The following is a 26,179-nucleotide window of genomic DNA, read 5'->3' as shown; positions in this document are numbered from 1 at the left end:
CGGAAGGTGGTGTGGAAGATGCCTCATCTAATTAGCATATTACCCTTTTATTAATATAGATTTATGCACTCTCATCAGTTGTGAGGTGTGTCACAAGTGATGTTATTAATGAAAAAAGTAGTTTGTAGAAAATGATTACAACACACACATAAACAGTCACATTTATCCCACTTAGTCACTTCATTTTCCCTCACTGTAATTCCTATATGATCTTATGCAAATGGGAGAAAGGAATGAAATTACAGCTAGTCTTCTGAGTATTGTAATTCCCTCCAGTGAACCCAGGATGGTTTATTGTGCATGTGTAATTCTTCATGTGCAGGATATGTCAAGATGTCTTAAAGGTTGGAAAGTTAACTCTTCAATAGTTGCAGTCATTAAGACTATGATGACTCCTGAGTAAGTTGATGATGACTAATAAATAAGCCTTTCTATAGCCTTATCTGGAATATGAGCCCTAAATTCCCCATTATCAAGGGGTAGAGCAATAGTTATATCAGTTATGAAGATGTTAAAACTCATCAAACAATCACAAAACATTTTCAAAACTGGAGTGGGAACTCATCATGTACCTACTGACAACAATAAGGCATATTGTTATGTATGAACCCTATTCTAATCAGTGGGAAGAGTAAATGCTACTGCCATGTAGGAAAACTTCAAATGCTAATGTCAAAATTCATAAATATATGAGAGATGAGAGCATAAAAGCAGAGTAGGTTTGCTCAATTTGGGGAAAAGCATTTTACTTCAGTGACATAATCTCTACTATTCATCAAAATTACACAGTCCTCAGAAAAGGCATTTGTTTTCTTCTGTAGTATTTCAGTTTCTGGAACACCCAAAATAGTTTTGGGGAGACAATTTGTGACTAAAGCAAAATCATCAATGTTGAATGTTAAATCAGGCTTTCATATCAAATTTGCCACTGAAAAGAGTCAATCTGCTTACACAGCAAAACCATATTAGTATCATGTAACTCCACAGTTGTGGGGAACAGAGCTTAGAGTACAAATAGTTTTAATGATACACATGAGATGCACTTTTCTCCTGGGAATGGATCATTTCTAGTCATTATCCATAATTTCTCTTCTCTTCATACTTTCATCATGTCTAAATTTAAGATGAAGGAAGTTCACTGTCAGTAGAGAAGCAAGTATTTAGATATATACATTTATGGAAGAAAGAATTCCGTTTTGAGATGGCAGTTTCAGAATTTAATTTTATACTCTGAACATGAAGTTTATCAAGCGGCACCTGTGGGCTTTTAAAAAAAAAAAGGAGTCTTTCTAGCAAACATATTTCCCATATTTTCTTGGTACCTGATTTGTTTCAGATTTCAGTAGAGAAGGCAATAAATTAGTATCATGACTATTTAATTTCTTATCATTCCAAGTCTTCTTTTGGAACATTATATTTTCAGGTTTTCATCAAGCACATAAATTATTGGAGCATATTTTTTTCTGAGGGACTCATCACTATTATACCTTTTTTCTACTCTTAGCCTATGGGCATCTTCTCCATCCTAGAAGAGGAGTGCATGTTCCCCAAGGCCACAGATGCATCCTTCAAGAACAAGCTGTATGAACAGCATCTTGGAAAGTCCAACAATTTCCAGAAGCCCAAGGTTGTCAAAGGCAAGGTTGAGGCCCACTTCTCGCTGGTGCACTACGCGGGCACCGTGGACTACAACATTGCTGGCTGGCTTGACAAGAACAAGGACCCCTTGAATGAGACTGTGCTTGGCCTGTACCAGAAGTCTGGATTGAAAACTCTGTCTCTCCTCTTCTCTGGGGCTCCAACTGCTGAAGCAGGTAATTTTTTTAATTGAATTTATTAAGGTGATATCTACACTAATAAAAAAGAAACATGCAAATTGACTGTACCTCCACTACGCCCACAAGCCACGCCCACCAGCCAATCAGGAGCAAGTATGCAAATTAACCCAACCAAGATGGCTGTGGCCATGGAGCGAGCAGGAGGCTTGGGTTTCCCCGGCAATGGAGGAAGCCAAGCTTCCCGCTCACTCTGGCCAGCCCTAGCCTCTGCTCAAGGTTACAAAGTTTCAATTATAGAAGATAAATAAATCCCAGACACCAGGGCCTCCGCTTGGGTCACCGGGGGCATGGCCGGCCTGCAAAACACCACACTCCTCGCCCAGGCCGCCCCATGCCCCAAGGGAACCCCCACCCTGATCCGGAATACCCTTCAGGGCAAACCAGCCGGCCCCCACCTGTGCACCAGGCCTCTATCCTATCTACTAAAAGAGTAATATGCAAATTGACTATCACTCCAACACACAAGATGGCTGCCCCCATGTGGTCAAAGATGGTTTCCCCCATGTGGACACAAGATGGCCACCACAAGATGGCCAGCAGAGGAGGGCAGTTGGGAGGGACCCAGGCCTGCAAGGGAGGGCAGTTGTGGGCGATCAGGCCAGCAGGGGAGGGCAGTTGGGAGGGACCAGGCCTGCAAGGGAGGGCAGTGGGGGCAATCAAGCCTGCAGGGGAGGGCAGTTAGGGGTTACCAGGCTGGCAGAGGAGGGAAGTTGGGGGTGATCGGGCCTGCAGGGAAGGGCAGTTGAGGGGGGACCCAGGCCTGCAGTGGAGAGCAGTTAAAGGGGACCAGGCCTGCAGAGGAGGGCAGTTGGGGGTGACCAGGTCTGCAGGAGAGGGCAGTTAGGGGCAATCAGGCTGGCAGGGGAGTGGTAAGGGGGTGATTAGGCCAGCAGGCAGAAGCAGTTAAAGGCAATCAGGAAGGCAGGCAGGTGAGCAGTTTGGAGCCAGCAGTCCTGGATTGTGAGAGGGGTCCCAGATTGGAGAGGGTGCAGGCTGGGCTGAGGGACACACACCTCCATGCACATATTTCATGCACCGGGCCTCTAGTTGGTTAATAAAATTATAAATTACAGGTGCACAATTCTCTAATACGTCATCTGTGTTCACCAGTCTCCTTGCATCACCATTTATCCTTCCTTTACTCTCTACTACCTCCTCCAACGCCCTTCCCTCTGGTAGTCACCATACTGTTGTCTGTGTCTATGAGTTTGGAGGTTTTCTGCTTGATCCATTCACCTTTTTTATCCAGCCCCCGAACCCCCTCCCCTCTGACATCTGTCAGTCTGTTCTCTGAATCTATGTCTCTTTCTATTTTGTTAGTTTGTTTTCATTAGATTCCACATATAAGTGGGATTATATGGTGTTTGTCTTTCTGATTGGATTATTTCACTTAGCATAATACTCTCCAGGTCCACCCATACTATCACAAAGGTAAGATTTCACTTTTTTTTTTTTTACAGCTGAGTAGTATTCCATTGTGTAAATGCACCACAGCTTTTTTATCCACTCATCTACTGATAGGCATTTTAATATTATAAATATGCTTCTAGAGCCACAAATAAGAAATACACTATTTATCAGAGATATAATTATAGCAAAAGCTAACATGAAAATACTGGCCAATATGGATTTAATAAAATTAAGGCTATTTAATAAGTGTGGTAGGGTCTTATAATCATAGAACAGAACTAAAATTAACACTATAAATCATTTAGTCCATGGCTTTCTTTCACCAATAAGAAAATAGAGACTCAGAGAAGTTAAGTGACTAGCTCAGAATCATACATCTCATTTCTATCATTTTAATATGATTGATTCCTTCAAGGACCCATCTAAGCTGGAGAAGAGGAAATTCTTGTCAGGGCACTAGTGCTTAATAAATTAAAGTTCTGCTCTTTTCAGAACTAAGACCAGATATACAAGTACCCAGATATACAAGTACCCAGAAGAAAGCATAGGCTAACAGAAAATAGGATTTCCCTGCCGGTTAGTACCAAGCATGCAACCTCCCTGTTTTCTGGGGGATGTGTGCCCTAAGGAGGCCTTACCACTCTGTCTCCCCAGCCACTCCTCCAGGAGATAGACTGCTTCTTTGGATTAAAGAAATCCCATCCCTTCCCCAAATCTACCCTTTATATACAGTTCTTTTCTTGCTATTATTTTCCTGAATGCTCATAATGCAAGCCAATGCTTATATTTTCCAAATCTAGAGTTGAAGGAGGAGAGATACGAATAAGAATAATACAAATGAATGAGTGCAAATTTAAATTCTGTAATTTTATGGACTGCATAAAACCAGCATACAAAGTGGGAATTTTGACTATTCTAATGTCTATGGAGAGTACTTACAAGGCTGTTGCAACTCATTGTAATTTCTCCATTTTATTTTTCAGACAGTGGTGGTGGAAAGAAAGGTGCCAAGAAGAAGGGTTCTTCTTTCCAGACAGTGTCAGCTCTTTTTAGGGTACAGTATATTTTTGAATTCCAAATGATTATTTTTGTAAAGAAATTAAACGATTATCACTTAAAATTTTTTAAAGAAATCTATGGTGAAACAAAAAAGTAGTGATGTACTAAAAATAATCTGAAAAATGTCTCAGTTAATATTTAACAAGAGGACCCAGACTGTTTGTTCACATCAAACTTTATGATAAATTAACTACATGCTCTTTAAGCCCCAAATCTAAAAGATCTGGCATTAAGCAAATTTCACATGAAATCGAACCTTCTTAAAAACAACCACTGTATCCAGTTACATCTATTTCATATGACCAAAGTCTCAATATAAATTGTCTCTGACTGGCAGTGCTTGAGAAAAATAAAATGAAATTGACTGGTTTTGTGTAATCCATAATTTTCTATCTATACACCATGTATATTATTTTTCTTTGTTATCATGATCTTCATGGAGACAGCTCATTAAAACGTGAAATAGGAACTCAATAATTATAGATCATTGATAAGAGACTCTTATGTAAATGCCACTAGAAATTACCCTAAAACTTTCCATATGGTTTTATAGGAGAATTTAAATAAGCTGATGACCAATTTGAAGAGCACTCACCCCCACTTTGTACGCTGTCTCATTCCCAATGAAACTAAAACTCCTGGTAAGATGTTTCTGATATCCAAATAAGACTCCAGTGTGACTTTTCATTAGACTTTTAGACACAAAACATATCTTTCTTTTAGGGGCCATGGAGCATGAACTTGTCCTGCACCAGCTGAGATGTAATGGTGTGTTGGAAGGCATCCGCATCTGTAGGAAGGGATTCCCAAGCAGAATCATTTATGCAGACTTCAAACAAAGGTTTGTGTCATTATTTATCACTTTCAATGTGCTAGTCTGTAACAAAATTGCCACATACTTCAAACATTTTTTCACTTTTTTGAAAGGTGATCATAAAGAAACAAGTCTTGGTTTATATAATCATAAGTTTTTCATCATATTTTTGAAAGTTTCAAATAAAGCACTGTTTATTTGAATGCAATTTTTTCCTCTAAAAATCAATCAATTTTGTCGATGACAGCTACCAAGAGTTCTACCTTTTTTATTTCAGTAAAGATAAGCCATATTTTAATATTCTTTTTATTCTGACAGATATAAGATTCTAAATGCAAGTGCTATCCCAGAGGGTCAGTTCATTGACAGCAAGAAGGCTTCTGAGAAACTTCTAGGTTCTATTGACATTGACCACACCCAGTACAAATTCGGTCATACCAAGGTACCACCAATGCAAATGTCTATCTATCATAACTTCATTTCCTTTGGATTTTCTCATGAATGAAAATAACATATTTAATTTGCTCTTCGGCAAGGTTTTCTTTAAAGCTGGCCTATTGGGAACTCTAGAGGAGATGCGAGATGATAAGCTAGCTCAACTCATCACACGCACTCAAGCCATGTGCAGAGGGTTCCTGATGAGAGTGGAGTTCAAGAAGATGATGGAGAGGAGGTGAGGGATCAAGTGCAAGTACTCCTTCTCCACATCCACATTTTAATAGTTGAATCTAATGAATTCATTACTTTTGTTGAGGAATGGACACATTCCACATTATTTTTCATTTGCATCTTTTATCTTTCCTACAGAGAGGCCATCTTCTGTATCCAGTACAATGTCCGTGCCTTCATGAATGTGAAGCACTGGCCCTGGATGAAGCTGTATTTCAAGATCAAGCCCCTTCTCAAGAGTGCTGAGACAGAGAAGGAAATGGCCAACATGAAGGAAGAATTTGAGAAAACCAAAGATGATCTGGTTAAATCAGAGGCAAAAAGGAAAGAACTTGAAGAGAAAATGGTTGCTCTGATGCAAGAGAAAAACGAACTACAACTCCAGGTTCAATCTGTGAGTATTGTACAGTGCACAGTTCAGCCACATCTTATCCAGTCACTAGCTGACTTGATATGAGAATTTTTTAAAATTTAAAGTTTATAAATAAATGGTTTCCACTGAAACATTTGGTGTAATTGTTTGCCTTTCAAAAATACCAAGACTAAGATCTAAAGAAGCAATAGATGCAAAGTCATAAATTATGCTGCATATGTTCATATGTGGTCATTAGTGAGAAAACTCATAAAAATATACATAGATAATTTCCTTTCTTTATAGAACCTTCTCTTAGATTAGAATGTTCTTTCATTACTGACCTTTCATGGATGGATACTTGGAGGAAATCTGTTACTATATTTAATCATTATAATTTAAAATTAAAAACATTTTGTCCTCCTGAATTTTTTAAAATTGTCAAGTTAGTTGGCATATGTGTTGACCAAAAAGGTTGAGTCATTGAAGTTTTCACCTTTTAATAAATTAGTATGTGTTTTCAGATATAGCTTAGACAAATAAAAATAATTCATTTCCCCCTTCAGGAAGCTGAAGGCTTGGCTGATGCAGAGGAAAGATGTGACCAGCTGATCAAAACCAAAATCCAGCTTGAAGCCAAAATCAAAGAGGTGACTGAGAGAGCTGAGGATGAGGAAGAGATCAATGCTGAGCTGACGGCCAAGAAGAGGAAACTGGAGGATGAATGTTCAGAACTGAAGAAAGATATTGATGACCTTGAGCTGACACTGGCCAAGGTTGAAAAGGAAAAGCATGCCACAGAGAACAAGGTACAAATCATGATCCATTTTAGAGTATTTGCAGGGGTTAGCTTGTTACTAAAATATTTCAATTGAAATTTTATCTTTAAATTATTGAATTTGATAAGGAAATACAGTCATAATTATGTCAACTATTCATCTACACAGGCCTGAGTTAGTTTGTAGTTTCTCTTTTCCATCAGGCTGACATGCCCTAAGATAGTACCATGTTTTTCATCAAGACTGCAGGATGTCATTGACATTCCTGTAAATTTTTCAAATCTAAAGGTGAAAAACCTCACAGAAGAGATGGCAGGCCTGGATGAAACCATAGCTAAGCTGACCAAGGAGAAGAAGGCCCTCCAAGAGGCCCACCAGCAGACACTGGATGATCTGCAGGCAGAAGAGGACAAAGTCAACACCCTGACCAAAGCTAAAACCAAGCTTGAACAACAAGTGGATGATGTAAGTGTGAAAAACCCAGTGTTTTCCCTTAAGATGAAATAAAGAATGTAACACATAACCATAAATGATGCTCATAAGCTTTTAAGTACTGATTTGGGACTAATAACTAAAGTTCAGGCTATTTGGTATAACTTAAAAAATTGCCCTGTGTGTCTTTGAAGGCTAGTAATGTAGGGTTCAGTGCTTAAAAACTAAAATAAATAAAATCCACTAAAATTTTAGCTTGAAGGATCTCTGGAACAAGAAAAGAAACTTCGCATGGACTTAGAAAGAGCCAAGAGAAAACTAGAGGGTGACCTAAAATTGGCCCAAGAATCCATAATGGATGTAGAAAATGACAAACAGCAACTTGATGAAAGAATAAAAAAGTGAGTATGAAAAAATTCAATTGTAACCTTCTAATTGTTTGTCAGTTCAGATGAAATACATGCTTTAACGATCTCTAAAATAGTACTTCATGGCATATGGAAAAAAAAAGACATCTTCCATTTTTTATTTAATGAAAATAGTAGATGCTTGACAAGTAAAACATGCACTACTCACTTCCTCAACACCAGCAGTATAAAGACATTCAATTATACACAGACAAGAAGACTGGTAGGAGAATTGACTGTGAGCTAATGTGATACTCTTATAACAGGAAAGAGTTTGAAATGAGCAATCTGCAAAGCAAAATTGAAGATGAACAGGCCCTTGGGATGCAGCTGCAGAAGAAGATCAAGGAGTTACAGGTGAGTCATAAATTCCACCTTTTCTAGGCATTAGAGGAATCAAAACTGCCATGAATTCACATTAATGTTGTCATTCCCAGGCCCGCACTGAGGAGCTGGAGGAGGAAATCGAGGCAGAGAGGGCCTCTAGGGCCAAAGCAGAGAAGCAGCGCTCTGACCTCTCCCGGGAACTGGAGGAGATCAGCGAGCGGCTGGAGGAAGCTGGTGGGGCAACTACAGCCCAGCTTGAGATGAACAAGAAGCGGGAGGCCGAGTTCCAGAAAATGCGCAGGGACCTGGAGGAGGCCACCCTGCAGCACGAAGCCACGGCAGCTGCTCTGAGGAAGAAGCACGCGGACAGTGTGGCTGAACTTGGGGAGCAGATAGACAATCTGCAGAGGGTCAAGCAGAAACTGGAGAAGGAGAAGAGTGAGATGAAGATGGAGATCGATGACCTTGCTAGTAACATGGAGACTATCTCCAAAGCTAAGGTTTTTATTAACTTGTCCCCTTTCATCTTCATTTGCAACAATTCAAAATGATCAAGTTTATATATGACAATCTAATCTAACTGTATGCACTTCGTTATCTCAAATATTAAAATTATTCCCATTAGGTATCACTACATTGAACTGAATTATTTCATTTATATGTACAAATCACTTTAAACTTTACAAAAGAATGCAATTAAAAAACTTATCTAAAAGCCATATTTTATGTTATACAGAATCTAAATAATGCTGTTTTCTAATCATTTCCAATATCATTTTCATAATCATTTATTTATTCATTCAGGCAAAATTATGTGCCTATATATGCAAGGCACGATGCAGGGCACCATGCAGAAAGTAAATAAAACTCAGCCTCCTTCTACAAGCACTTACAGATCTCCAAATACCAGACTTACAAATAGAAACAAACCATCTTATTGCTTTGTATTTCCAACCACAGATAAACTTTGAGAAAATGTGCCGCACATTAGAGGACCAGCTTAGTGAGGTGAAAACAAAGGAAGAGGAGCAACAACGCTTAATAAATGAATTGTCAGCCCAGAGGGCACGTCTACATACAGAATCAGGTCAGTAAATAAATATGACCATCCTGTGGAGTGGTGAAGAATGAAAGGCTAGCTTCAATCACTGTATACCTATCAAATACAAATCATGTCCACCCACTTACCATTGACTTGTTATTCTTTCATCTTTTTATTGTGAGGTGGTAAACACAATATAACTAAAAGAAAATTAAACTCCTTGAGCTGAGAAAACTTTTGTTGCCTCAGCATTACTCAAAAACCCCTAAATCCTAAGATATCAAAGAAAGCGCACACATTTTTGAAAGACCAAGAAATAAGCTTCTCAACAGCATCAAACCTAGAGTTATTCTTTCCATTATTTCTATATATAAAAGGCTAATATGCAAAGTGTCCCCTCGGGAGTTTGACCTTGAGACTGGGAGTTCTATTGCTCACTCTGACGTGTGCTGACCACCAGGGGGTGGCACGGAACATGGCTGGTGACCAGTGGCAGCAGCTGCGGTGGGGCACCGAGGGAGCAAGGGAAGGAGGAGGTGGGGAGGCGGGGAACCTGATCAGCACTGATCGCCAACCAGGCCTAGGGACCCTACCCATGCAAGAATTTTGTACACCGGGCCTCTAGTATGAAATAAGAGACTTCTAATGTTATTTCATTCTTTAAATTATTCTTCACTTAGACAAGAGAACTAAATCACTCATGTTTTGTGATTTCACAGGTGAGTTTGCACGACAGCTAGATGAGAAAGATGCTCTGGTTTCTCAGCTATCCCGAGGCAAACAAGCATTTACACAACAGATTGAGGAATTAAAGAGGCAGCTAGAAGAGGAGTCTAAGGTGAAAATTCTCCAAATGATTCTTTCAATCACTTGAACTTTGCACTATGGAACTTTACATAGAGAATGTCAATGATCAGAACATAAACTTATACTTTTTGGCTGATTCAGGCCAAGAACGCCCTGGCCCACGCCCTGCAGTCCTCCCGCCATGACTGTGACCTGCTGCGGGAACAGTATGAGGAGGAGCAGGAAGCCAAGGCCGAGCTGCAGAGGGCAATGTCCAAGGCCAACAGTGAGGTGGCCCAGTGGAGGACCAAGTACGAGACGGACGCCATCCAGCGCACAGAGGAGCTGGAGGAGGCCAAGTACGGGCTCTTAGGGTGTGGGGGAAGGGAGTGGAAAGAAACAAAATTTTAAAAACAGCAAAGAAAAATATAAAAGAAAGAGAATATTCAGGGCATAGAGATAGGTAAAAGATTTCAGTCTCTTTTATTGCAGAGTGAGGGGTTCTACCATATTCTCCTCCTTACAGCCCCATGTATATCCTTTGGAAAATGGGCCAAGACCGGAGCCCTCTCCCCATTCTGGCCCATTACAAAAGCATCTTAATTTCTTTCCACCAAGATGAATTAATAATTATCAGTATACCTTTATTAATTAAGTAGATTTAATTTTTTGTTAATATAAGGAAAAACAGAGACATTGAGACTATCTGTTGTAGTTATATTGTTAAAATATTATAATTAACACTAATCAATTTATCTCTACCTGGAGTATTAAAATTTCAGAATAAGACTATCATACTCTTTTATCATTTAACTAACAACCAGTATCAATGAGTTTATTTCACTAATAACCCACATTAGTTGTAGAATAAAACTCATGGGAGTTACACATGGAAAGAAAATAACCACTATATTCCTAGTGAAGGTAGCTTCCCTAAATATGATTTATATCAGTATTTGTTAGAACTAGACAGAATGAAAGGGCTTGGCAAGCATTTGCAGAAGGGATATTCTAGATTAAGAGTATGGGCTGGGAGAGCAGTAAGGTTGGCTGGTGAAGAGAGCAGTAATATTGGAGGATATTTGGGGAGTGTAATAATGGAATAATATTCATTTTCTGGGCTATAAAAAGCCATAAAGTTGCTAATTGTGTGACCTTGAACATGTCACTGTGGGCTAGGTTCTTCATTTGTGAAGAGGAGCACAGACGAAAATGTAAAAGGATCTTATTCAATATTAACATTATTTGATGAAATGAATTCTGGTCATGGTTGTCACTTCTTCTCAACCTCTGCCTCACATCCTCCCATTGCTCAACCAGATAAAGTGCTTAATCTTAATCTCTCTCTCCACCTCCACCACACACACACACACACACACACACACACACACACACACACACACACAAATTGCCTCATAAATATGTCTGACAACGCCTGATAAGAATTCAATAGGGAAAACAGAATTCTAGAAGAGATAAAATTGATATTGAGAAGATATTTTAGAAAACCTTAATGGTTTGTAGACATAGGAACAAAAATTATGGGAAAAATATGATTTCTTAGTGAGCAGCTTTATCAAGTTGACTGCGGTAGCTTTGATGCTGCTGTTAGTCATTCACACTGATTTGTTTCTCAGGAAGAAGCTGGCCCAGCGTCTGCAGGATGCCGAGGAACACGTAGAAGCTGTGAATGCCAAGTGTGCCTCCCTTGAGAAGACGAAGCAGAGGCTCCAGAATGAAGTGGAGGACCTCATGCTTGATGTGGAGAGATCTAATGCTGCCTGCGCAGCCCTGGACAAGAAGCAGAGGAACTTTGACAAGGTGGCCCAGCCTGCTTAACCTTTATCAATGCTTACTTAGTCTACTTTTCTCCTGACATTGGCTGATGATTTACTGCTTTTCAGGTCCTTTCAGAATGGAAACAAAAGCAGGAGGAAACTCAGGCTGAACTTGAGGCCTCCCAGAAGGAGTCCCGTTCTCTCAGCACTGAGCTGTTCAAGATCAAGAATGCCTACGAGGAATCCCTGGACCATCTTGAAACACTAAGGAGAGAGAATAAGAATTTACAACGTGAGTCTTTATAATCATTGTATTTCAAAAATGGTAGGGAGGTATTTCTTCCCAATTTTTCATTTTCTCAACTGAATTTATTATTAAACTATAGAGGAGATTTCTGACCTGACTGAGCAAATTGCAGAGGGAGGAAAGCATATCCATGAATTGGAGAAAATTAAAAAACAAATAGATCAAGAGAAGAGTGAACTACAGGCTGCCCTAGAGGAAGCAGAGGTACATGTTTCATTTGCTCACCTGTACATTATAAATAAGATGAAAAATTAATAGCAATGGAGATCAATCATGTTTCAAACTTTTAGGGGATAACTCATATAATTCAGTGAGAAATCCTGAATTGTACCTTGGGAATGCAGAACTAGTAGGCTAAATTAAGATGTATGAAAACTTGAGTTTTTAAAATGCCTTCTTGAAGAAATCATAATGCACGCAACAAAAAAAGCTCTTCGAACTTTACATTTAGGTAATCTAAATGTTGCTTTTTCAAAAGGCATCTCTTGAACATGAAGAAGGCAAAATCCTTCGCATCCAACTTGAGTTAAATCAGGTGAAATCTGAGATTGACCGGAAAATTGCTGAAAAAGATGAAGAAATTGATCAGCTAAAGAGGAACCACCTCAGAGTTGTGGAGTCCATGCAGAGCACCCTAGATGCTGAGATCAGGAGCAGAAATGATGCCCTGAGGATCAAGAAGAAAATGGAGGGAGACCTTAATGAAATGGAAATTCAGCTGAATCATGCCAACCGCCAGGCTGCTGAGGCCCTGAGGAACTACAGGAACACCCAAGGAATACTGAAGGTACATTAGGAAACACACATGGTGTCATACAGTCTGGGTGTCATTGTGTAACTCAAATTTTAATATTGGATGAGGAGTATATGCCATAAACTATCCAAATAATATGGTGATCAGTTGAAATTTTTATGTACACAGTTAAAAAATAGCTTAATTCTGGAAGGCCCAAGACAGAGTTCATTTTGTCATCTGAAGAGAAGACAAAGTGGTGACAGGTGAAGAGACAGAGGAAGTGATGAAAAGTATTAGTTACACACTACACATAAATCACTTCATTTATCTGGACTTCATGTGTTCAATGTACATAAAATGATATCATTAGATTAGCTGGTATCTAAGAATACTTTCCTATTCCAAAATTTTGTAGCTTACACCATAGTATTTTTCTATGATTTGAATTAAAAAATAATATATCATATTCTTTTGAATAGAACTGCTACTCTAGGCTATAAAAAATTGTCATTAAAGGGACTTGCAGAATTTTCCTATCTAATCATACTCTAAGTTACTAAGATCAATGTGTGTACATGACCCTAAATTGGTATTTGCTTTAATTGAAGAATGAGCAAGAGTCATTTTCTCTTTCTGTGTAGGACACCCAGCTACATTTGGATGATGCCATCAGAAGCCAAGATGACCTTAAAGAACAACTGGCCATGGTTGAGCGCAGAGCTAACCTGATGCAGGCTGAGATTGAAGAGCTAAGGGCATCCTTGGAACAGACTGAGAGGAGCAGAAGGGTGGCAGAGCAAGAGCTTGTGGATGCTAATGAGCGTGTGCAACTCTTGCACACCCAGGTGAGATTCAAGACTATGGGTGAATAAATACACTCCCTGAAGCTGAAGACAATTTTAGAGAATAAACTTGTTCATAAAGTCAGGAGTGATCTTGGCAAGGTTTTGGAATTCTGAAAATGTAGATCAATAAATACATTCTGGGCCTAGCTGGTTCACAAGTATATTTATGGGCTGGCATAATCATATCAATAAGGAATATTTTGAGTTCTAAAATATTAGAACTATATTCTAATAGGACACAGAAAACCCCCTATTAATAACCATATATACAAGATTGGTGGCCATATTGTCTCTTGCAACTCTAAATGGCAAAAAGATAAGCAAATAAAAAAAGAGACAAAATAAGCCCATGTAATATTTATGTATCATGTGTGCACATAAAGCTAACTTTATGGGATATAAAAAAAGCTCTTAAGTTCAAACTCATGGACATAATCATTACTGCTATTCAGCATTTATATGGATTTGTTCCACAAATGGTAGTTTCTCCTCACAATAGCAAATAAGCAGCCATTGTAGTATGCATTTATTGCCACAGAAAGATGTTCACAATATAGTAAGTAATACAAGCAGCTTAAAAGTAATATATAAACATGATCATCTTATTAAAAACATCCAGAAGGATAAACAAAAGTGTGATAAATGGAGAGTATAATTATTCTTTGTCTCTTTTTTGCTAATTTGTATGTTCTATTATTTTTACATATATTATAATGGTGTGGCTCAGTGGTTGAGCATTGACCTATGAACCAAGAGGTCACAGTTCGATTTCTAGTCAGGGCACATGCCCAGGATATAGGCTCAGTCCCCAGTGGGGGGCTTGCAGGAGGTAGCTGGTCAATGATTCTCTCTCATCATTGATGTTTCTATCTCTCTCTCCCTCTGCCTTCCTCTCTGAAATTAATAAAAATATTTTTTAACTTAAATTTTAATAGTCCTGACTGGGCAGCTCAGTTGGTTAGAGTGTTGTCCTGATACGCCAAGGTTGGGGGTTTGATCCCTAGTCAGGTCACATATAACAATCAACCAATGAATGCCTGAATAAGTGGAACAACGAATTGATGTCTCTCTCTCTCTCAAATCAATAAATTTTTTAAAAATTAAATTTTACCTGGAAGAATTCAAGAGAATTTTTAATAACAGAATAATGAGTAGAAAGAACAGAAGGCATAAACCTACAATCAACTTTTGATTTGGTTTTTATTCTGAACACTTCATTGGCCAATAATTTATGCCTACGTGCAATAATAAAATTGATAATGTAAATATTTACAATTAAATATGCTTTCCTCCTTTCTTCTTAATTTAAAACAGAACACCAGCCTGATCAGCACCAAGAAGAAGCTGGAAACAGACATTTCCCAAATCCAGGGAGAGATGGAGGACATTGTCCAGGAAGCTCGCAACGCAGAAGAGAAGGCCAAGAAGGCCATCACTGATGTGAGTAAGATGAACGTCTGTTTTGCTGATACACATGTGCTACTTGCCATGACCAGGTTTCCTTATTTTCTTGATTTTACTAACCAGGCGGCCATGATGGCTGAGGAACTGAAGAAGGAGCAGGACACCAGCACCCACCTGGAGCGGATGAAGAAGAACCTGGAGCAGACGGTGAAGGACCTGCAGCACCGTCTGGATGAGGCTGAGCAGATGGCCCTGAAGGGCGGGAAGAAGCAGATCCAGAAGCTGGAGGCCAGAGTGGGTTCCCACCACTTCATTTCCAGCCTGTTCACACAGCTAGTTACAGCCAATTGTTGAACACCTTTGTTCTTTTCCAGGTGAGGGAGCTTGAAAACGAGGTTGATAACGAACAGAAGCGCAATGTGGAGACAGTCAAAGGTCTTCGCAAACATGAGAGAAGAGTGAAGGAACTCACTTACCAGGTGACAAACCTTTCCATATTTTCTAAATTTTATTTTCAAGAAAATAAAAAATAAATATCACATGATCTCACTCATTTATGGAATATAATGAACAACATAAACTGATAAAACAAAAATAGATCCAGAGACAGAGAAACATCGATCAGACCATTAAACCTCAGGGGGAAGGTAGGGGAGGGTGGGGTAGGGGGAAAGATCAACCAAAGGACTTGTATGCATGCATATAAGCTTAACCAATGGATACAGACACCAGGGGGGTGAGGGCATGAGGAGGGAGACGGGAGCGGGGAGTAATGGGGGAATAAGGACACATATGTAACACCGTAATCAATAAAGAAATTTTTATATTTGCTATCTTTTTCATTTCAGACTGAGGAGGACCGCAAGAATGTTCTCAGGCTGCAGGACTTGGTGGACAAATTACAAACCAAAGTTAAAGCTTATAAGAGACAAGCTGAAGAGGCTGTGAGTATCTTCACAGTGAGAGAGAAAGGTTCAGGAGCAAGTCCAGGTTTTGTGGAGCCGGAATTTTACAGCATTTAAAAGGCATTCTTTAAGGCAAAGAACATAAAATTGGGAATACAAAATTGGGTTTGAAAATGATAATTTATTTAGAATGAGAAACTTTTATCACAAATTACTGGAGCCTTTGAGATTCAGGTTCATTTCTTTTAAGACCTCTTTAACAATTTTCCAGACATGTTCACACAGAACTGCTTCTTGGTTACAACCCAATTCCTTCCCTGTCTATATCACTCCACAACTCCATTCTGGAAGTCCTATATTCCCAGCACTCACAGGGACCATGCAGATGAGAGCTCTGAAGTTTAAGTCTTATTTAACTTCATGGTAAATCCTTCTCAGGACATTTCTTTTTCATTTGGGTGCAGTTATCTTTCTTACCCTGTTAATTCAGAAACCTTCCTTAAGGCTTTCTGCACCCAATGCTACCACTGTAGCTATTGTAAACGTTTGTTTCAAAGAAACAAGATTGATTCAGATTTCCACTATGTTGATCTCCCTGTGGTCACTGTAGCATCTTAAGTTTTCCAGGAAGAGTTAAGTACGAAAGATGGAACAGGGAGGTTGTAAGCCCATGCATTCATTGAGGCGAGTATGTGGGATCCTGTGGCCCAATAGCAGAACCTTTTACTTTCTCATTCATGAAGCAAATTCTGTAGCTGCTTCTAGTAATAAATAAGAATCAGAAATGTCAAATGTTCTTGTACTCTCTAATGCATTCCCCCCCCCCCCCCTCAGGAGGAACAATCCAACGCTAATCTTGCTAAATTCCGCAAACTCCAGCACGAGCTGGAGGAGGCTGAGGAGCGGGCCGACATCGCTGAGTCCCAGGTCAACAAGCTGCGGGTGAAGAGCCGTGAGGTTCACACAAAAGTTATAAGTGAAGAATAATTCATTCTAATGCTGAAAGGTGACCAAAGAAATGCACAAAATGTGAAGTTCTTTGTCACTGTCATACATTGCTGTAATATCAGAGAAATAAAATCGGCAGAGAATTTGCAACCTAAAAATACCTGTGTCTCTTAATTACAATTTTATAGTGCTACTAGAACTAATTCATTTATTCAACATTTGTTAAGCTACTACTGGGTGCAATCAGAGATGGTGACAAAAATGAAGTGGGCAATGAATTAACTTTAATAGAAGGCAAATGAATACTCTGAGAGATGTAAAGTGTTTAATGTACCCTCAATTCCATGCAACCAATTTTAATGTGTACCAAGTATATGTGTGTACAGAAATGAGCAGCCAGGATATGACATCATCCTTTCCTTTGAGGAGCTCAAGCCAGGGGGAAGGATAGCAATTCAAACAGATTGCACTACAATGTATTTACTCTGATTGAAGTATAAAAACAGTGTGGCAATAAAATAGAGTGAACTGCTAACCTGGGAAATCCAGAAAAAACTGTGAGCTAGCTCCTGAAAGGTGAGCAGATAAGTTATTAGGTGAAAAAGAAATGGGTGTGGTCATTCGAAACAGAAAAAATGAGCATGAGATTTCAGGGAAGTTTAAACAGGCTCCATGAGCAAATGGCATCAGATGAGGCCAGAGATGGAAGCTAAAACCTGGCTGTGAAGTTCATACCTCATTGCCTCATATGCAGTGCTGGGGAGTTAGGATGGAGTAGGACAGGAAAGACCAGAGCCCTAAAAGACTTCTGGGAGGCTGTAAAATGGACAAATTAGAGATGAACGCGATAGAAATGAACAAGAATGCAGAGTGAAAGCAGGGTTCTAGAACTAATACTAGGATAAAGAAAGGATGGGAGAGCACAGGAAAAGCTACACAGTGTCACAGCATTCAAACCTCCCAGTGCTTATAGATTTTACTTCCTTTGGGGGAAATTGTTTTCCTCTGAACCTCCTCCCCCTCCAAAAATATGAAAGAACTTTTTAGATAATTATTCCTATTAACCTTCTAATTTCTACATACAATTTTGCTTACCAAGGAACCTGATTTTTCTCAATACCATTCATATTTTAAGGTAGAACCAGAAACAGAAATTATTTCTTAACAGCAAAAAGAATGTTGACTGTATTTTATCATAGCCATTGTCAAAGTGGTTTTTATCTTTGATACCTTTTTAAAGATTATAATTTGGCTTCATTGTGTGGATATTTAAAAAATAAAACAGTAGAATACCAATTTATTCTTTTATGGTGATGGCCATACTTTTCTAATGAGGGGGCTGCTTGAGGGAATCTCCTTCCCCAGTGTGGGAATCCTAATTATTAGTAAGAAGCCTGCTTCATGAGAAGAGTATTTAAAGGGGATAAAAAATAATTATAAGGAATACTTCACCTAGGCCATGATGAAAACTAATGAAATATCTTGCCTAGAGTAGGCATTTATTATCATATTTTAATTAAACTGTGTAGAGCTAAGCTATTGACCTCAAAAGCACTGGGCAATTGCTTTATTATTCTGTCTCCTAACTATTTAAATAATTGCTTATGTAGACTGAGTAGATTTAATTATATATGGGTCAATTATTCTGGAATCCTGATTAAAGCAGAAAGGACTCAGAGCCACAGCTATTTTGATTAATATTCTTCCTCACAGATTTATAGACTTATTTCCTTATCTATATATATAAAAGCCTAAGTGACTGGCCAACAGGCCAACCAGCTGACTGTCCAGTAACTATGACGTGCAATGACCACCAGGGGGCAGATGCTCAACACACAGGCATGGAAACATGGAACAGACTGATAAATCTCAGAGGGAAGGAGGGTTGGGGGAGGGCAGGAAGAGATTAATCAAAGATCTTATATGCATACTAGAGGCCTGGTGCATGGATTCGTGCACTAGTGGGGTCCCTAGGCCTGGCCTATGCCCTCTCACAATCTGGGATCCCTTGGGGGATGTCAGAGAGCAGGTTTCTGCCAAATCCCCGCAGGCCAGGCTGAGGGACCCCACCAGTGCATGAATCCATGCACCGAGCCTGTAGTAATAGAGAATTTGGAAATAAATCCACTATATAAACAAATAAATTTTTACTAAGTTGCCAATGCAATTCCAATGTGGAAAGAAAAGTCTTTGTAATAAATGATGCTGGACCCATTAGATATTCGTATGGAAAAAATAACTCATACCATATAGAATAATTAACTCAATAGGGATAACAAACCTAAATATAAATCCTAAAATTATAAATCTTCTGAAAGAAAACATAGAAGCATATCTTTGTGATCCTGGGCAAAAATTCTTAAACAGGACACAACAAGCACAAATACAAAAGAAAATAATGAACTTGCACTCTTCAAAATTAAAACTACTAACTAAACCACTGTTAAGAACATAAAAAGGGCCCAAGCTGGTTTGGCTCAGTGGATAGTGTCAGCCTGCAGACTGAAGGGTCCTGGGTTCAATTTAGGTCAAGGGCATGCACCTCAGTTGGTTGCAGGCTCAACCCACAGCCCTGACTAGAGGTCTCTCCCCCTTCCCCCAACACCCTCTAAAAATCAATGAAAAAATATCCTCGGGTGAGGATTAACAAAATAAAAAGGCAAACCACAGGCTGGGAGAAAATATATGCAATGCATATACGCAACAAATGTCTTTATTGTATATGAAAAACACATACAAAACATTAAGAAAAAGAAAACAATCCAGTATAAAGGAACAAAATACTTTTACAGACACTTTCACAAAGAGGATATGTGAAGGTCCAATAACCAGATTAAAAGATGCTCAATATCACTGGTATAGAGGATACACACTAAAACCAGGAGGAGATTCCAGTACACATCTGCAAAAATGGCTAAAATCATAAAGACCGACAATTACAAATGTTGGCAAGGATGCTGGGCAATGACATCTCTCATATATTGCAACTCTTACTTTTAAATTGTTTGACCATTTCTTATAAATTAAATACACAACTATACACCTTTTGATATAGCAATTCTACTCCTTTGGTATTTAATTTTAATAGAAGGAAAATGAATAATTTTTTTGGTGTCAGGTAAGAACTTAATTTAATATGTCCACAAAATGAAGAATATCCATCAGCAAAAGAATACATGAACACAATATGATATATCCTCACAATGGAATACTACTCGCCAATAATAAGAAATGAACTACGTGGAATAACATAGATGAATCTAAATAACATTCCTCTTTGGCATCTTATGAAAGGCAAGTTGTTTCCTTTGGCTGAGGATGAGATAATTACAGAGTTTCATATTAGAAAAAGTAGGGATGCCTTAAGTGGCTGTTATTCCTCTCCTTTTCCTCACTGGAGAGATAAAATAGAGAACTTGTAGGGCAGAGGGAATCTTAAGAATTGTAAGCTAATTTTTGGCAAGGGTTCACAGAGCAAAAGGATCATTAGAAACAGTAACTTAATGCTGTCCCTGGGCTTAATTGTAAGCAGACACTAGTAAGAAGAGCATGGACAAGGGATATAAGCCAGACCTTGGAAAAGCTTTACTCTAAGTTAAAAGAAATGAGTTGTCACTCAAGAATTGTGTAAAAGATATCTGCACATTGGAAAAGGGTTGGAATACACCAATATGAGTTAGCAAAATATACCTCCAAGTTTAGTTTTCTTATATATATTGTCCACTAAAACTTTGTACTTCATTGTTTACTGTTATTTTAAATAAGGTTTTTCATTTACAAGGTTCTACCTTAAAGAAAACAAGTGGAAAATGTATTATGTTGATCCAAGACTCAAAGTGTCAGGTTTCAACCACTGACCCTATAATCAGATCACCACCACTTAACAGGTGGCCACTTAATACAGGCAAAGTAATTGAATGGACATTTAAGTTGTTTCCAAAGTTTTGCTATTAGGAGAAGTGCTAAATGCACAGTCTTGGCATACCTTCTTATTTTTCTGTGCTTCTGTAGGAAAGACAGTAAGAAGGAAAATTACTGAAATTTTAAATTTCAAAAGATGCAATACATTGACCTGGAATTTATACCCTTATCCATAGCATATGAGAGCATCCATTCTCCCACACCACCGTTTGCTACTATCAATTTTTTTGTGTCAACCTTATGTGTTAAATATACTAGCTGCTATTTGATCTTGACCTCCTGAAATTATGTTTTCAAATTTATTGCCCATTTGTATTGCCTCTTCCACCAATTGTCTTTTGGATATTTTTTCTATTTACATGTATCTCTCTTTCTTCTCAATTTAAGAATTTGCTTTGTCTTAATGCTTAAGACTTTAATTCATCTAGAACTTATTTTTACAAATGGTGTCAGGCAAGAACTTAATTTAATATTTTTTCAAATGATAAGTCTCAACCTTCCTTTCCCCCTAGTGATTTGAAACCTTTATAATACACTAAACTGCCATCCCTGCAAGAACCCATTTTGATTTACTTGTCTTTGTCAACTCTAGTTTTACACTGTTTTAATTACCATATTTCTAAAATATGCTTGATGCCAAGTAGGGTTGCTTGTTACTTCAACGTCTGGTAAAAGCTTATTACTCCCTGAAACTTGTGTTCTTTTACTACAAATTCTAATGTTGCAATTCCCCATCAAGTTGTGTTTCTAAGCTATTACTTCTAAGTCTGTTCCCTTTCCATGAAAAATTACCCCCAACCTCAAAAAATTCAGTTTATTTTTAGCTGTCATGGCGTAAATAAATTTAAATGATTCTTGAACTTCTAAAATTATTTCTATTTCACTAGCAGCAAGCACAGTCAAGTCTACAACATAAATACCTCTTGATTTCATGCCCCTCTTTTCTTTTCCAAGAGCTGTTGGCATAGTTCAGGTCCTCAACTCTTTCCTAAAATAGTACAACAACTGCTTAAGTGGGTTCTTTATCTCTGTCTCACTCCTCCAATTCATCTTCCACGCTGCTAGCACAGTTGTGTTTAAAACGCACATCTTATGATATCAGTCCCTTGTTTAAAAGACTCCAGTGATATCCCATGACTCACAGTGACAAAGACCTACTTCTTACATGATTTTAAATAGAGTGGTAATAGCCAATATTTAACAAATACTTTCTACATTGCCAGATAGCTGTGCTAGATGCTTTCCATATATTTCTCATTGAATACTCACATTAATTCTGTGAGGTGGTGAAAAATTATTTTCCTTGAACAAAAGAACAAACTGAGAATTACAGAGGTTAGGTGACTTGCCTAAAATCATACAAAATAACACCTGGCTAGTCACATTGATATTTAAAACATGGTGCACACCATAAAAACAATTCCAGATAGTTTGCTGCTTCTCAAGCATACCTACCAAAAGAGGATCTCATAATGGATATACATAACCTATCTAATAAAAGAGTAATATGCAAATTGACCATCACTCCAATACACAAGATGGCTGCCCCCATGTCGACACAAGATGGCCACCACAAGATGGCCAGCAGGGGAGGGGAGTTGGGAGGGACCAGGCCTGCAAGGGAGGGCAGTTGTGGGCGATCAGGCCAGGAGGGGAGAGCAGTTGGGGGTGACCAGGCCTGCAAGGGAGGGCAGTTGGGAACGATCAAGCCTGCAGGGGAGGGCAGTTAGGGATGACCAGGCCAGCAGAAGAGGGAAGTTGGGGGAGACTTGGCCTGCAGGGAAGGGCAATTGGGGGGGACCCAGGCCTGCAGCAGAGGGCAGTTGTGGGAGACCCAGGCCTGCAGGGGAGGGCAGTTAGGGGTGACCAGGCCAGAAGGGGAGGGCAGTTACGGGCAAACAGGCTGGCAGGGGAGCAGTTAGGCATCAATCAGGCTGGCAGGGGAGTGGTTAGGGGGTGATCAGGCTGGCAGGCAGAAGTGGTTAGGGGCAATCAGGAAGGCAGGAAGGCGAGCAGTTGGTAGCCAGCAGTCCTGGATTGTGAGAGGAATGTCCGACTGCCCGTTAAGGCCCGATCCTACTGGGATCAGGCCTAAACGGGCAGTCGGACATCCCTCAAGGGGTCCCAGATTGGAGAGGGAGAAGGCTGGGCTGAGGGACACCCCCCACCCCCGTGCACGAATTTCGTGCACTGGGCCTCTAGTATGTATGTGTGTGTGTGTTTGCATGTGTGTGTGTAATGAAATTCGTGCACGGGGGTGGGGGGTGTCCCTCAGCCCAGCCTGCTCCCTCTCCAATCTGGGACCCCTTGAGGGATGTCCGACTGCCAGTTATATATATATATAATTAATTTCATAGAGGAAGGAAGATGGGGAGAGAGGAACATCAATGATGAGAGAGAATCTTTGACCAGCTGCCTCATGCACACCCCACACTGGGGATTGAGCCCACAACCCGGTCATGTGCCCTGACCGGGAATCGAACCATGACCTCCTGGTTCATAGGTCGAGGCTCAACCACTGAGAAACACTGGCCGGGCTCATTATGGATTTTTAAAGTAGCTACTTGCATTGTAAAAGAGTGATGTAAGATAAAATAACTTAAAAAGGGTGAAAATAAAGGTATGGAAAAAGATAAACCATATATATGCTACAAAAAAATAAAAGTAACTATAGCAAAAATAGAATTCAGGGCCAAATAATACAAAGGGTGGCAGAGATAATTCATATTTTATTTTTTAAAGATACAATCTATCAGAAAGATATAATGATCACAAATTTCTGTGGAGTTAGCAACCATCTTTGAATTATATAAACAAAATCTGAAAGATCTGAGAACCATTGTAATAGAGGATTTCAACTCATAACTACTAGAAAATAAGAGATCAGGTAGAAAAAGCTAAAAACATAGATGAATAAGATAAATAACAAGCTCGATCGTAAAGATATATATATGAAATTTTATAGTGAACAATGAGAAATATAAATGCTTTTCAAACATCTAACATACGCATTTTCAGTGAAGGTGATATCACTCTTTGATAAGTGAAAATTAGGTCTGAGGGGTGCAAAATAATCTTAGATATTGTCATAGTTTTTGACTCCCCTCCAAACTCAACTCCACCTTTAAAAATATCTTATTGCTCTTCTTGTTAGGGAGAAATTAAATTAAAATTTATTTAATTAAAATCTTATTTTTTAGTATTTCATTTCTTAGGGAGAAATTAAACTTAACTAATTAATTTAATTTAAGTAATTTTTTTTCTCCCCAGTGGGCAGTAATGAAAAAAAGAAAACACAGTAAAAAACAACAACACAAAGATCTAAAACAATCACAAAAGTTTGAGCCATGTTGGGAAAAGAACATTTAGAATACCTATTAAGGGCATACAATATTCTGGTAACTGTTGTTGACTCTTAGGAGAAAAACAAAATAGTTGGGGGAAAGAAATGTGAAAAAGATTTTCACTGTATGTTCTGTGCTTCTAGAAATTTGAAGCATGTAAGTGTATATACTACATAAAAAGCAGATTCTATATTTTTTCATTTTTATTGAACTTATTGGGGAGACACTGTTTAATAAAACCATATAGGTTTCAAGTACAACTCAATAAAACATTATCTGCATATGAGAAACCTGAAGAAATAAGAGAAAGAAATGAATAAGATTAAAAGCAAAATACAATAAAATTAAATTACATAAAGAATAAAGAGGAAGAGATAACACAGGAGTTTTTCATTATAAAAGATACGCATAAAAATGTCAAAAATCTAAAATCATACATGAAATGGGCCGTTTTCTAGGAAAATACAAAATTTCCAAATGGGACACACACACACACACACACACTGAACAGACTAATCAATGGTCATGAAAAAAGTAAATAATAATAAAATGTTTATCCTCCAAAGAGGCCAGAGCCCAAAAAGTTCATGAAGGAACTCTAGCAGACTATAATGGAACAGATTATTCACATCCTAAACACACTGCTGTAGAAAATAGAAACAAATGGGAAGCGACTCATTTTACACGATGAGTATAATCCTAGTATCAAAACCAGAAAAGGATAGCAGAAGGAAAGAAAACTATGGCCTAGTCACATATGAATTCAGATGCAGAAGTCCCACATAAAAATTGTAAACTTAAAGCAGTAAGGAATTAAACAATATTATATCAATAGGTTTTATTTCATGAACTCCAGGACAGTAAAATTGAGAAAACCTACCACAAAATTCACATTATATAATTCATATACCATAAAATTCACTATTTAAATGTACAATTCAGTGGTTTTCGTAGATTCAAAGTTGTATAACCATAACCACTATCTAATTTCAGAACATTACATCACCTCAAAAAGAAAATCATTAGCAGTCACTATCCTTGTCCCATCCTCTGACTACCACTAGTATACTTTATGTCTCGATAAATTTTCCCATTCTTAACATTTTATATGAATGAAATAACCAAATATGGCCACATTAATCTGGCTTCTTTCACTTAGCACTGTGTTTTATTTTATTTTTTTGTAAATATTTTTACATTGATAAGGAAGGGAGAGGGATAGAGAGATAGTAACATTGATGAAGGAGAAATATCAATCAATTGCCTCTTGCACACCCCCTACTGGGGACTGAGCCCACAACCGGGGAATGAGCCCACAACCCAGGCATGTGCCCTGACTGGGAATCGAACCGGTGACCTCTTGGTTCATGGGTCAACGTTCAACCACTGAGCCATACAGGCTGAGCTAGCATAGTGTTTTAAAGGCTAATCCATGCTGCATCATGCATTAATACTTCATTCCTTTTTATGGCTGAATAATATTTCATTGTATGAATATATTACATTTTGTTTATCCATTTGTCAGTTGATAGACATTTGAGTTGTTTCCACTTTTTGGTTATTAAGCAAAATACTGCTATAAACATCTGTGAATAAGTTTTTGTATAAGCATGTTTTCAATTTTATTTGGCATATATCTAGGAATGGAACAGCTTAATTCATTTTTATGATCAAAATTATTGGCAAACTAGTCCAGCAAGGTGGCTCAGTAGGTTGGAGCATCATCCTGTACACCAAAAATGTTGTGTTGTGGGTTTGGTTTCCGGTCAGGGCACATACCTAGGCTGAGGTTCTATCCTCAGTTGGGGTACATATGGGAGGCAACCCATTGATGTTGCTCTCTCACATCAATAAACATATCCTCAGGTAAGGATTTTAAAAATGTTGGCAAACTAGGTATAAAGTATATAGCAAATATCATACTTGATAAAATATTAGATGTAGTCCAATTAATATCAGGAACAATATAAGAATCACTTATCTTGTACAGAATATATATAGAAGTATCCCGGTGTCAATAATATATTAATACTATTCAACATTGTCCTAAATGTCTTAGACAATGCAATAAGGGAA

At 38.5% G+C, this 26,179-nt stretch overlaps 1 protein-coding gene across 2 annotated transcripts in view; it reads left to right on the top strand.

The window, feature by feature from the left end:
- Positions 1-26,179, top strand: part of LOC307115436 (myosin-8) — a gene marked incomplete at both ends in the record, with an annotated part of 73,184 nt that overhangs the window by 7,929 nt on the left and 39,076 nt on the right. Inside the window, 25 exons of one of the 2 annotated variants that reach the window (XM_079798657.1) lie at positions 1,505-1,814; positions 4,232-4,302; positions 4,861-4,948; positions 5,031-5,148; positions 5,440-5,563; positions 5,658-5,794; positions 5,929-6,184; positions 6,709-6,951; positions 7,210-7,386; positions 7,609-7,754; positions 8,027-8,117; positions 8,198-8,587; positions 9,048-9,174; positions 9,849-9,967; positions 10,078-10,274; positions 11,553-11,736; positions 11,820-11,985; positions 12,080-12,204; positions 12,479-12,787; positions 13,378-13,581; positions 14,896-15,021; positions 15,109-15,279; positions 15,360-15,464; positions 15,834-15,929; positions 16,725-16,877. The exons of the other annotated variant lie outside the window; for it this stretch is intronic. Coding sequence (XP_079654783.1) covers positions 1,505-1,814; positions 4,232-4,302; positions 4,861-4,948; positions 5,031-5,148; positions 5,440-5,563; positions 5,658-5,794; positions 5,929-6,184; positions 6,709-6,951; positions 7,210-7,386; positions 7,609-7,754; positions 8,027-8,117; positions 8,198-8,587; positions 9,048-9,174; positions 9,849-9,967; positions 10,078-10,274; positions 11,553-11,736; positions 11,820-11,985; positions 12,080-12,204; positions 12,479-12,787; positions 13,378-13,581; positions 14,896-15,021; positions 15,109-15,279; positions 15,360-15,464; positions 15,834-15,929; positions 16,725-16,877 — 4,233 coding nt within the window. Of the gene's footprint in view, positions 1-1,504; positions 1,815-4,231; positions 4,303-4,860; positions 4,949-5,030; positions 5,149-5,439; positions 5,564-5,657; positions 5,795-5,928; positions 6,185-6,708; positions 6,952-7,209; positions 7,387-7,608; positions 7,755-8,026; positions 8,118-8,197; positions 8,588-9,047; positions 9,175-9,848; positions 9,968-10,077; positions 10,275-11,552; positions 11,737-11,819; positions 11,986-12,079; positions 12,205-12,478; positions 12,788-13,377; positions 13,582-14,895; positions 15,022-15,108; positions 15,280-15,359; positions 15,465-15,833; positions 15,930-16,724; positions 16,878-26,179 lie in introns of those variants that run through there. 2 annotated transcript variants of the gene reach the window in all.

Source organism: Cnephaeus nilssonii, assembly GCF_951640355.1.
Source record: "Cnephaeus nilssonii genome assembly, chromosome: 19".
Classification (NCBI taxonomy): Eukaryota; Metazoa; Chordata; class Mammalia; order Chiroptera; family Vespertilionidae; genus Cnephaeus; species Cnephaeus nilssonii.
The sequence above is the reverse complement of the archived record's forward strand: the minus strand, read 5'-3'. Positions and strand labels throughout refer to the sequence as shown.